The 13,889-nt window shown below is 43.7% G+C and overlaps 1 protein-coding gene across 6 annotated transcripts in view; it reads right to left on the bottom strand.

The window, feature by feature from the left end:
* Positions 1-13,889, bottom strand: part of LOC139537196 (seizure protein 6-like) — a 242,084-nt gene that overhangs the window by 12,429 nt on the left and 215,766 nt on the right. For all 6 annotated transcript variants that reach the window (XM_071338233.1, XM_071338236.1, XM_071338231.1 and 3 more), the window contains exons 10-11: positions 2,177-2,373; positions 1,035-1,229 (exon numbers count right to left, since the gene is read on the bottom strand). In XM_071338233.1, coding sequence (XP_071194334.1) covers positions 1,035-1,229; positions 2,177-2,373 — 392 coding nt within the window. The remainder of the gene's footprint in view (positions 1-1,034; positions 1,230-2,176; positions 2,374-13,889) is intronic.

Consider the following 13,889-nt stretch of genomic DNA (forward strand, 5'->3'; position numbering starts at 1 on the left):
CTCGAGATTTGTAAAATACTGGGAAAATATTCAACCCTAGCATAGCTGCGGGAAGTAGGTGTGGTGTGTGCTGCAGCACCCCCTGAAAAATCATAAGAATAAAAAATGTAATAAAATACAAATCACAAAAGTATTTTGGGCCTTTAATAGTCCTGTATTAGCGGACCGATATAGCTGTCAGCGCAGCCAAAAACGTATTTCCACCCCACCCCAAACTACTTCCAGTGGCTATGAACTCTAGTATGATGTAATTGTCAGATTATTCAAGTCTTGATGAGCTGTATGCAGCATGTTCTCTCACCTGTAGGTGGCAGTTAAACCATTTTAGTTTTATGTTGCTCAGTAGACCCACCCTTCAGCATCAGATTTCAGACAGCAATTAAATTCACCCTAGTGCTTTAAAGAATGACATTCATAAAATAATGTTCTCACTTAAAATGTCTGGTTAAATGTGGCATGACTATTGCTTTGGTGTAGCAGTGGCTGTAATGCCATGTGATACAAAAACATGTGTAGCCTGACATTGCATTTTGCTCTGGGTTTGATAACACAGTTTATCATCTGTAGGAAGTGTTGATGGAGATTATCTAGGCAATGAGGCAGCTATTTAATGCAGAAATGGGGTTATGTCTGTATTACTGTGTTTCTAGAAGATGGCTGCAGGTATGCTGCTTTAACACAGCAGACTGATACAACATGACACTCGTTACACCATTTTGCTCAGAAGTCAGCACACATTACATGGAATGTCAATCAAAGCACCAGTGACCAGCAGGGTGTAAAAGTGACTCTGACTTGCATGAACAGTTATTCTAGGAACTCGTTGAATCCAGGCTTTCACTATATATGTTTAACCAAATTGTCTCTGGTCTGTTGTCTATCCAAATAAGATACAAAATACTAAACAGAAAATAAGTAGACGTACTGGTACAATCCTGTCTCTTATCTCCTAAACGCTATGGGAGACATTGTTTGTAAGCAGGCAGAGAATCATGGTTAGTTCCACTGTGGGAGCTTGTTATTTCCCAGCTCACCTTTCTCACAGCTAGGCACATCTCCACTCCACGTCAGGTCCCACTGGCACATTAGGATCTCCGAGCCTTGCACCTCGTAACCTGGGTAACACTGGTAGGTGACCACTGTCCCGTGGATCAGGTCCGGGTGGGAGGTACTCTTCCAGCCGTTGGTGATCTCTGGCAGCTCAGAGCATGTATCGTTCCTGGGGACCTCTGTGAGCGAAGAGCCAGGGCAGGATGGAGGGATTTAGAGATGGAGAGAAAGGAGGGATATTAAGAGACAGAGATAGAATGAGCAGGGTATGTCGAGATGTTATCCTTGTCAAAAATGTCCCTCAACTGCAAATGGGTTATCCATTAATCTGAACAAGAGATTGCTCTAATAATATAGACTCATCAAATCTAAAAACAGGTTGATTTATATACAGCAAGTAAAGCCCAAAATCTATGACTGTACTGATGTGTGTGGTTGATAAAAACAGATAAATGACAATTGAGTTCAGCAGCACAGCAGTGACAGGCACAGGGCATGCTTTGGTGCGTTCTGCATGTGAATTAGGCTCTGGTGTGTGAAGAGAATGTCATCAATTTGCAGTGATTGCACACTGCACTGTGAGCCAGCTAAGGGGAGGACAGTGGGTGGTTTGGCACTGCCCGTTCTGCCCTTTTCTTCTTTCACTATGGCACTCACGGCCGGGGGTGCAGCACCCGGCAAATACAGCGGATGTGGACAAAGCAGGCCACATAATTGTGTTTTTGTGTTTGATGTCCCATAATCATATGCACCGGTGGCTGTTCAGAGGGAGAGGACAGCAGATACTGTAAAACACTTTTTCTCTTGTATCCTGCCATCTTCTGCACGATAATTCCTTCTATGTAATATTAATCTCCCTCTCTCACTAGTTGCTACCAGCAGCCTCTTGTTAGAGGATCTATTTTCAGTCAAGGACAAGTTATTATCATTGTTTTCCTGTGATAGTCTACAAAAAGAGAGCACTGTATTCCATGTACTGTATGGACCATTTTGTCACAGCCATGGGAGAATAGAGGTTTTATTGTAATACATTTATAAAAGCCATCTTCCAAGAATCCTTCCATGAAAGAATTTCTCATAAAACAGTGTGCAGGTACAAAAAAACAGTATCTGAGTAATGCCTCACCAAAGAAGTGGACCACGAAGCCGTTGCCGTAGCCGTAGATGTTGGTAGCAGGGTCTGACTGGAACTGGATGGTGACATCAGCCATGGAGGTGTAGAGCTTGAAGCGAGACCTGGTGCCACTGTACTGACCCAGGATGTTAGCTGTTAGGTCATCGCCGTCGTAGAAGGTCAACAGGTCATTCTTACCCACATTGAGCCTGCAAGGAGAGGGAGAAGCAGCAGTCAGTCAACACATCTGACAAACGGAGAGTATATCTGTATATAAGAACAACAGATTGACAGATCATGCAGAGCAGAGGAGAGGAATGCTTAATTTCTAAAAAAAAAGTGTGGTCTGACCACAAATTGAGTTTTTCTGTTAAAATTAGACTGCGGAGGGAGGGTGAGAGATTTCTTGCAGGGAAATGTCAGACCTTTGCAGGAATCTAAATTATGTTTAAGTTGGATGGATCTGATGCGAAATAAACACTAAATAATTCAGCATTAATTTGCCTCTGCTCCCTTTGACTTTCCATAGAGCTGTCTGTCTGTCTGTCTGTCTGTCTGTCTGTCTGTCTGTCTGTCTGTCTGTCTGTCTGTCTGTCTGTCTGTCTGTCTGTCTGTCTGTCTGTCTGTCTGTCTGTGTGTCTGTGTATCTCTGTGTGTCTCTGTGTGTCTCTGTGTGTCTCTGTGTCTCTCTCTCTCTCTCTCTCTCTCTCTCTCTCTCTCTCTCTCTCTCTCTCTCTCTCTCTCTCTCTCTCTCTCTCTCTCTCTCTCTCTCTGTACTGGAAGATGTATTTGCTGAAGTGAAAGTATAATGAGAACTCTCAATACCTCATCGCTATTCATCTATTTTAGCCTCATGGGTAAATGAGATGACTGAATAATGGCTGCTGGTTAACTGTTGTGTGGTATTGATAGATGGTTGGTAGAGGGAAAGAGCCTCAAACTGGACAGGTGCAAGACAGTAAAAAGGGCCACATGTTTGAGAGAATAAGATAAACAGTTAGACTATTATTCATACTAACAAAAAGAAAACTGCATCATAACAAGAAAATAAATTGAACAATAGAAAAGCAGGCCAGACGCTGAAGGAGGATGGAAGCCAACTAATCAGGTCATTGAATACATAAATACTGTAATTATATCAGTGGCAGGAATCAGCCCTGTTTCCCATGGTCATTGCTGCAATGTATCAACATAATACCACATAAAGCCAGTCACATCTTGACTTGGGAGCTCAGCTGCCTCTGCCTAACTTCTGAATGCATTAACCTTTCCAAACAGAGAACTTAGACTCATTGCCCTCTCTCTTTCCGGAGCAAGAGCAAAGCTTGACCTTTATTCATAGAATAAATAATGGAAAAATAAGCAGTGGAAAACTCTAGTCCCCCATAGATGATAAGCAGCGAAAAACTCTAGTCCCCCATAGATGATAAGCAGCGAAAAACTCTAGTCCCCCATAGATGATAAGCAGCGAAAAACTCTAGTCCCCCATAGATGATAAGCAGCGAAAAACTCTAGTCCCCCCAAAGATGATTTCAGCAGAGATAGCTCCTCTGTTCAGTGTGCACCTTGGAGCATGTGTCAGAATAGCTTTGCAGATGTCTGTGCCCACGGATGGGGCATGTTAATATTCACAGCCTGTGTGTAGGAGAGCACTTAAGAACAATAAAGGAGGGGGCTCCGTTCTCCAGACAGCCATGGGTAAGAGCAATCCTCTTGTACCTATCAATCACCTGTCTCCTGCATCCGCTACCATATTTATTCTGCATCCAGATTGCATTTACATGATTGAGTGCACATGACTTTTTTAAGGATGGGCACCCACAGGACTGACTTTTAAATGGTCATTAGGACCCCCCCTCCCTTCACGCAGATTAATCCTGCCTGATTGCTCTGCCTGCAAATCTGTTTCTCAGAAGCCATGGGTGGGCGCGGCCCGCCCAGCTTGCCTCACTTCTGCTCTGCCCCCCCCCCCTTTCTTTCGCTCTGCCTCTGCTATCCTTCATACATCCTTGAAGGTGAAGACCAGCACTTTACTGTGTGTCTGTGTGTGCGTGTTGATGGATTGTGGCAGACCATTTCAATCCGCTGCTTAAACTTAAGCAGCTCTTATTTAACAGGCCCTGATGTTAGCGAGGTGGTAGGCAGACATTAGCAGAAAGGCAGCCCATGCCACCACGTGTCTACCCAATGTGCCTGTGGACAGATTTGGGCTTAACTAACTCGGGGCTACAACTCCAGAATACAAATCAGGGTTGGCAAAGACGGCGATGAGAGCCAAACGAGGTGAAGCCTGACAAATACTCCCTCTAGTCTGCAGGACGGGCAAGAAATCAAATTAGACCTCCATTTTCCCACTAAAACCCTGGAGCGAGACACTCCAACACAAACGCCTGTAGGATGGATAGGAATGACAGGCTGTGCAATAGACAGGTTTGACATGGATCAACTGCCTGATTAGCCAGTGTTTAAGTCCACTGATCCAAATCCTCATGGGGAAACAACATCATGCACCAACCAACATGGAGACAATTACACATGCACCTTGAATGGTGTTGGTCCCGAAGCTGACAGACCCCATGTTGCACTGTCAGCTCCACAAGCAGAAGTAGATGCATGAAGATGGACAGCCAGAGAGTGATGGGATGTGATGCTATGCTGTCAACAACACATTGTTGAGGTTGCGCCACGGGCAATTATGGAGTAAGCCTGTGTGCAGCTGTTGCTGTAGCTCCCCTGAAATGTCGGACACTTACAAGCACACACACATGCCCCACACACACACACATGCCCACACACACACACACACACACACACACACACACACACACACACACACACACACACACACACACACACACACACACACACACACACACACACACACACACACACACACACACACACACATGCCCACACACACACATGCCCACACACACACACACACATGCCCACACACACACACACACACACACACACACACACACACACACACACACACACACACACACACACACATGCCCACACATGCCCACACACACACACACACATGCCCACCCACACACACACGCCCACACACACACACGCACACACACACACACGCACGCACGCACGCACGCACACACACACACACACACGCGCACACACACATGCACACACACACTTTCGCTAATTTCAAACACGTGTACAGGTAATTGTGATTGCTCTCAGGGATTGAATGCTGGCATGCTACCCAGCCAGCAGCGTCCAGTAAAGAGTGTTGAAATTGTCTCTAGAAGTATCTGTGGATCCATGGAGTAGCTCTCTCAGTGGAAGTGTCTAGTCTTGTGAGACTAAGGAAGGCTGTGTGCTGCGCTGAGAGACTGGGACACTTTCTGAGCAGAGAGCTAGCACGCACCCTTTCCATTGTTAGTTCCTGTCTCAGACTTAATGGAGAAACCGGTCATGGCTGGCAGAGCCTGCTTGGCTGTTCCGGACACGGTTAACACTTCTGAGATGGTAGGTAGACACAGCACAATTCAATCTCTTCACTCCCACCCCGGCTTTACCAGGACTTTAGTTCTTTCAAAACAATTAAGCAGAATGAGGTTTTCCCGTTTGTTTAGCTTTCTCTTTTTAATTAGAAAGTTAAGTATTTGTTTTTAAAGGCCAGGGCTTTGGCTTGGTGCCCGGGTTAGGGAGCTTTTGAAAAATGTCTTATTAATGACAATCCTGCCAAATCCCTGTGCCCCTGGGTTCATCGCTCACACCACACTGCCCTGCGCACAGGCACCCTGCCAGCCTGGAGAGGAAGAGGGGAGGGAAGAGGGGAGGGAAGAGGTGAAGGGAGAAGAGGTGAAGAGACATTCTTCCTCTCTTCTTCTTTTTCCCACCATCAGCCTAGATACATCTCTCTATGATGACTATAACGTATTGCACTGACAGTTGGAAAATGGATGTATAAGCCAGTTATTGTCGTCAGTATTAAACATGTAATTCCCAGAGCTTCCACCTTCTGGACCCAAGGTGCCCTGAGAGCCAGAGTTCTGCTTCTGTTACTGTTACCAGAGAGAGAGCCACTCTGGGTCTTACAAATTGAAATACTGTTCCTGCATAGCAGAGCCAACACAGAAGATCTAATTGGAAGAGATAAACCAAGTGTTTGTCGGAGTGACAGTAGGTAGCTAGCTGCAGTATGGATGGAGGTTGTTACAACACTTACATCTTCACCTGGCCTCTAACCTAGACATGCCTAGACATGCCATTCTGTACCCAGCGGTGTGAGTCACAGGCAGGTGTGCATGACTGTCACCTGTGCTGCCGCCTGCCCGTGCCCCAAGTGTGCTGTCTTAATGAGAAGTGAGCCAGCCCTCCTAGTTTGGCCTAAATTAATTAATCAGTCCTCATTATGCACACTGTTCCTCAGTAATTGCGAGTACAGGCACAGTGATGAATGATAGTAGAAGAGTGAAAGCATTCTCATTAACGGGGGAAAAGTGTTTGACCACCCTTATAATGAGGCCTCTCCCTTCCTGCTACACACACAGGTGCCCACACTCACTTACATACGCTCTCTCTCCTCCTCCTCTCTCCAAACCCCCACTTTCTCTCTCTCTACCCTCATCTCTCCCCACCCCCACTTTCTCTCTCTCTCTCCCCTCCTTTCTCCCAACCCCCTCTTTCGCTCTATTTTTCTCTCTCTCTTCCTCTGAATCTCTAAAACAGTGAGCGTTTCTCTCTATTTCTCTCTCTCTCTTCCTCTGAATCTCTAAAACAGTGAGCGCACTGGGACTCCCTGAACGAGACAAGAGCAGCGGACTCATTTCAGATAAATGGCCAACAGCGTGGTGGTGGGGTCTTGCAGGGTCAGGAAAGCAGTGGGTTTTTGCCATGTAGGCTATGCCTGACTAAGTTGGAGCTTAGCTGGAGTTGCGTAGGGCAGGATCAATTTAATGGAAGGTTATGTGGCAAAGAATGATACTGATATTCAAGACCCAGGGAACTTCATCAGTCAGTAAACTCTCTGTAAAGATTCTCACATCCTTATTCAAACAAAATAATTAGTGAATTTTTTCAATGCTCTAAAACAGTACCTTAGCCAGACGCCATCAAATGTTTTCAGATGCATCAGTTGCTTTTCTACTGTTTGAGGTGCTCACGAGTTGCATTGACCCCTAACTAAACTATCTGAAATGTGATTTAAACCCCCAAGCCCCTCAATTAAACCCCTGTGTGTCATTGGCACACCCTGCCGCTATCATTCCCCTCCATCTGTGGCTCTCATTTGATGTGCCTCACTGATAATGTTCCATATGCCAGTTGACAAATTGGAGAGTTTTGGTTCTGTGAAGGGCTGTGAGGGGCGTGAGGTTCACTCTGCCCAACAGGGAGGATGCTGGGTAAGACTGATCCTGAGAGGAGGAGGCCACGGTCCTTCCATCTGTTTCACCTCTCTATCAGCTCTCTCTCTCTCTCTCTCTCTCTCTCTCTGTCTCTCTTTGAGGAAACCTCAGGGACCAGCGTTCTGTTTTTTAACCAGTTTTCAACATCTTTCAATAAAATTTTCACTCACTAAATAAGAATATGTAGTTGAATCAAGTTTCAATGTCACATGCACAAGTACAGTGAAATGCCTTTCTTGCAAGCTCTAAACCCAACAATGCAGCAATCAACATCAATTTGAAAGGTAAAACACAATCAAGCTCACAGAACAGGACTACCGAGTGCTGAAGCACATAGCGTGTAAAAAACGTTGGTTGCAACACTCACTACCGAGTTCCAAACTGCCTCTGGAAACAACGTCAGCACAAGAACTGTTCATCGGGAGCTTCATGAAATGGATTTCCATTTTGTTTGGGGAAGGCCATTTCCTGTTTCAGCATGACAATACCCCCGTGCCCAAAGCGAGATCCATACAGAAATGGCCTTTTGAGATTGGTATGGAAGAACTTGACTGGCCTGCACAGGGCCCTGACCTCAACCCCATCGAACACCTTTGGAATGAATTGGAACGCCGACCGCAAGCCAGGCCTAATCGCCCAACATCAGCGCCCGACCTCACTAATGCTCTTGCTGCTGAATGTAAGCAAGTCCCTGCAGCAATGTTCCAACATCTAGTAGAAAGCCTTCCCAGAAGAGTGGAGGCTGTTATAGCAGCAACGGGGGGGGTGGGGCAACTCCATATTAATGCCCATGATTTTGGAATGAGATATTCGACGAGCAGGTGTCCACATGCATAGCGTATGTATAGGAGCCCCGCCGATGTGGGTGGGGACGTGCTCGCCCCCCCATTTCCTGTTGTCCATGATTAGCTCATTGGTCTTACTGACGTTGAGGTTAGTGGTTGTTGTCCCAGCACCACACTGCCAGGTCTCTGACCTCCTCCCTGTAGACTGTCTCATTGTCACCGGTGATCAGGCCTGCCACTGTAGTGTCATCAGCAAACTTGATGATGGTGTTGGAGTCGTACATGGATGTACAGTCTGGGTGAACAGAGAGTGCAGGGGGGAACAAGCACACACCCCTGTGGGAGCGGTGATGTTGCCTAGCCCCACCATCTGGGGTCGGCCATCAGGAAGTCCTGGATCCAGTTGCAAAGGGAGGTGTTCAACACAATGGTGTTGAACACTGAGCTGTAGTCAATTAACAGCATTCTCATATAGGTATTCCTCTTATCTAGGTGGGTGAGGGCAGTGTGGAGTGCAATTGAGATTGCGTTGTCTATGGATCTGTTGGTGTGGTATGCGAATTGGAGTGGGTCTAGGGTGTCTGGGATGATGGAGTTGGGCAGTAGTCATTGTGGCATGAAGCCTTAGAGTTCTTAAGAACAGAAATGGTGGTAGTACAGACTGAGACAATGAGAGGTTGAAAATTACAGTGAATTTGCCTGCCAGCTGATCTGTGCGTGCTCTGAGAACGCGCCCTGGAATACTGTCCGGCCCCACGGCCTTGCAGATGTTGACCTGATTATAGACCTTACTCACGTCGGCCTCGGGGAACAGATCAGCCAGTCCTCTGGGTCCGAGGGGCCCTCACGCACAGCAGGGTGTTGCTATTGTCAAAGTGTGCATAAAATGCATTGAGTTTGTCTGGTAGAGAGGCATCGTTGGGAATGTCACGGCTAGATCTGCCTTTGTAATCCATAATGGACCGTAGCCTCTGCCACATGCGGAGGGCGTCGGAGTCTGTGTATTATGATTCCACCTTAGTCCTATATTTTCCTTTTGCTCGTTTGTTGACTTTGTTGGCGGAGGTCATAGCGGGACGTCTTGTACTTGTTCCAACATTGGGAGTGACATGTCATCTATTACCCTAATGATATAACATAATGATGGAACAATGGATAGGCAGACGATAACAACCGAGCAGATATCAATCAGGAAAGGAAATGACTGTATATCTGCCTGTGTAATCGGCTGACGACAGGCAGGCACTGCAGCAGCCCATTCATGTGTTTGAGTAGGGACTTGACTTCATGTCCTCCGTGTTTGCAGTGACTCAACCCTGTGAAGAACATGAAGTATTCCTCCATGCTTAACGTTAACCTTTCAAAGCTTTTGCCTCTGCTACTGCTTCAGGCAAAAACATGCTTCACATCTGATGAGAAGAAATATGTACAGTATACAATCTCATGGGAGTTAAACTGCTATATACTCCGTGTACTGCATGCACTGTAAAAAATATAAATAAAATACACAAATCTAGTTGTTTCAACAAATTATTATTAAGTAACTGGTTCCACAGCCTTTTTTTGGTTAACTTAACTTTCCAGTCAGTGTTACCGGTACTTAACATTTTTTGTTGGCCCAAACCTCGCTCCAACATGAGAAAGCGTATGCAAAAATGATGTGTTTTCGCAATTTGTCTTATATGTTAATTCAACTACAAATTATTATTTTGCCATCTTACCTAAAAACAAGCTGCGGAACTACTATTTAACACTCATTGAATGTGCATGTTAATTTATACAGCAGTTATTACTCAACAGGTCCTGACCTGGGATTTGAACTCACAACCTCTTGGTTCATGCCATGTCGATCGTCCTGCTATGCCACCATGTCTGTGCCAATTATCAGTCAATCTAATTGATTTGATTTACTTATTTCAGCAATTTTAGGTTTTTCTGTATAGTTGTCTAATGTTGGTGGGGAATATAACTATATTTTCATGTTACTCCTTAATCACTATGATAAATAAAATAGTTTTCCTTGAGTGTACGTTTAACAGAGCTCAGATTTACTTTGATGTGCAAAGTGTAGCAATACAGGTGAAATGAGTCATTGACCTGGACATGGTGGTGTAGCAGGATGATTGGAATACTGTGACGCAAGAGGTTATGTGTTCAAATCCCAGGTGAGGAAATGTTGATTAGTAATTAATGTATGAATGAAAATGTACAATCAAATAAATATTTAGTGGTCACATGAGTCAAATACAACAGGTGTGGACTTTACAGTGAAATGCTTACTTACGAGCCCATTCTCAACAGCTAAAAAGTAAGACAAATATTTGCTGAAGGAAATAGTAACACAATAAAAACAATAACTAGGCTATATACAAGGAGTACCAGTACCGAGTCAATGTGCAGGGGTACGAGGTAGTACAGTATGTGGGTAGGGGTAAAGAGACTTGGCAATCAGGATATATACTAAACAGAGTTGCAGCAGCATGTGTAAAGTGTGAGTGTGTTTGTGTGGTGTCAATGTGTGTGTGAGCGTATGTAGTGTGTCTGTGTAAATGTGTGTGTGTTGCAGAGTTAGTGTAGTATGTGTGAGTGGAGTCTAGTGAGTGTGCATAGAGCCAGTGTAAGGGAGTCAGTGCAAATCAATTAAGATAAATACATAATAAATGGGGTCAATGTAAATAGTAGGGTAGCCATTTGACTAACTGTTCAGCAGTCTTATGGCTTGGGGGTATGTATGTGTGCCAAATATGTAAGTTGAAAACAATGTATGTTAAAAGCACTGTGTGTGTAACTAGTTCCACAGCCTTTCGTTTTAGGTAAGATGCCAAAATAATAATTTGTAGTTGAATGAACATATGAGACAAATTGAGCAAAAACATAATTTTAAGTTGACTGCATTTTATCTGTTTTCTCACGTTGTGTCCAACAAAAAATGTTAAGTTCATGTAACTAAAATAAAAAGAGTAAATAAAAGTAAATAAAGTAAATAAAAAAAGTAATAAGAGTAAATAAAAAAAGTCTGTGGAACCAGTTATTTAATTATATTTAGTTGAAACAACTAGAGTGTGACGCTAGCGTATGAAACCCATACTAAACATTACACATGCACGTGCACACACACAGTGTATACAGTATAAACATTGGGGCCATCTGAGACTCCCTTCTGGAAGATGAGTGAGGCAGGCTCTCTGATCAGGTCCAACTAAACTGGTCCATCCCCTTGGCAGAAAGCTCTGAAGAGACAGCAGAGGAAGATGTACAGAGCACCAGAGACTATTGGAGGGGCCCAGGCCTATTGAAAGTGCTGCAAGTGTGTGTGTGTGTGTGTGTGTGTGTGTGTGTGTGGTGTGTGTGTGTGTGTGTGTGTGTGTGTGTGTGTGTGTGTGTGTGTGTGTGTGTGTGTGTGTGTGTGTGTGTTTAAGTGGTGAATTAACATTGTTGAGAGGGCTGGGTAAGTGGCTCAGAGTGGTCTCACTGCCAGAGCATATTCATTTCAAAGCCACACTGAGACACACACTAGGGAAAGGGAGAGCATGGAGGCTTAGTGGCTAATCTGGTCAGAGAGTGTGCTGGAAGCTGTGCTGAATATTCAATACACTGGACGAAAACATAGATTTCAACATCAGTAGCAATGCTCTCCCTTTAGGATAGTTCTACAATCTGAGATTTTACCTTGTGTACTTGCAGCATCCTTTTGCCTGTGTTTGAGTGTGTGTCCATGAGTGTGCACGTTTTTGTGTGCGAGTAAAAAAGACTCAGTAGCAGGACTTGACATCTACTCTTTATGTTTTTCATAAAAGAAGAAAAGCAAGTTGTGACCTTAAATGACATAAGTTTGGCTTGAACTGCATCCAGCAGTGTTTGGTTTCACATTGGTTCTGGGAACGAAGCCATTAGCTTCCTGACCGGTAAAACAGAAACGTTTTTAAACGTTCTGAAAACGGAAGTGGAAATTTCACCTGTTCTGTGAACGTTTCATTTTATGTTGCAGGGAGATTCTGAAAACATTTTACTCCAGGCTTCCTGGATGGTTTTATTAACGCTCTGAAAACCAACATTTTAGGTCATTTTGAGTAAAAAAAAAAAATTACTTCCTTAAAACTTTCACAAAAATGTTCAAAAATACTTTTAGGAAGACTACTAGCTTATTTTGGGTTAACTTTTTTGAACTCCAAGAACTGATAGAACACACCATTTTTTTTTTTGTAACACGACATCACTGAGATTCAAACCAATAATCTTCTGTTCTCTATCCATGGTATTACTCCACTGCGCCACCAGAATGGAGCTAGTGTTTTTTTACACATACAAACCTGATTATTTTAGTCTATTCAAACAGACCCCATTTCTAAGGAAACAAACACTCATTAAGATCAGCTGTGGCCAATTAGTGGATGAGGCCAACACACCTGAACAAACAGACGATAGAGTTTTGTTGACGCTGAGAATGGAATGTATTTGTGGAATGTATTTCTGAACATTACTAAAGTTTTCTTGTGGTGTTTATGGAAAGTTTTCTTAATGTTTTCGGAACAATTTGAGAACATTACTTTAAATAGAACCAAGAGGAAACCTGTAGGAAACGTTGTGCTGAAGTACTGAAATTCCCACAAAAGATCATGTTTCTTAACGTTCTCTGAAGTATTTGAGAACATTCCCAATTTCAAACCAGTTGGAGAATGTTCCTAAAACATTTAAATTAAATGTAACCATGTCTGAACTTTTAGGAAACGTTCTGTTAAGGTAGTGGTCACCAACAGGTGGATCGCAATCAACTGGTCGATCTCCAAGGCATTCCTAGTTGATCGCCAAACATTTCTGTAAAAAAAACTATGATAAAGCATTGTGGTCCTCTTTATTTTTTTATTTTTTAAAATTTGTCTCGCACTGTTGGTAGTAGTTGCACCCGATTTAGCTGCCCTGCATGCCGGGTAGGCGAAGTGTTCCCATTTTGATCCAATTCATGTGTCTGAAGGTACAAACTATATACAGTTGAAGTCGGAAGTTTACATACACTTAGGTTGGAGTATTAAAACTAGGTTTTCAAACACTCCACAAACTTCTTGTCAACAAACTATAGTTTTGGCAAGTTGGTTAGGACATCTACTTTGTGCATGACAAGTCATTTTTCCAACAATTGTTTACAGACAGATTATTTAACTTATAATTCACTCTATCACAATTCCAGTAGGTCAGATGTTTACATTCACTAAGTTGACTGTGCCTTTAAACAGCTTGGAAAATTCCAGAAAATTATGTCATGGCTTTAGAAGCTTCTGACATCATTTGAGTCAATTGGAGGTGTACCTGTGGATGTATTTTAAGGCCTACCTTCAAACTCTTGATGCTTCACATCATGAGAAAATCAAAAGAAATCAGCCAAGACCTCAGAAAAAAATTGTAGATCTCCACAAGTCTGGATCATCCTTGGGAGCAATTTCCAAACACCTGAAGGTACCACATTCATCTGTACAAACAATAGTACGCAGGTATAAACATCATGGGATCACTCAGCTGTCATACTGCTCAGGGAGGAGACACGTTCTGTCTCCTAGAGATGAACGT

This window comes from Salvelinus alpinus, chromosome 13 (assembly GCF_045679555.1).
Source record: "Salvelinus alpinus chromosome 13, SLU_Salpinus.1, whole genome shotgun sequence".
Taxonomy (NCBI): Eukaryota; Metazoa; Chordata; class Actinopteri; order Salmoniformes; family Salmonidae; genus Salvelinus; species Salvelinus alpinus.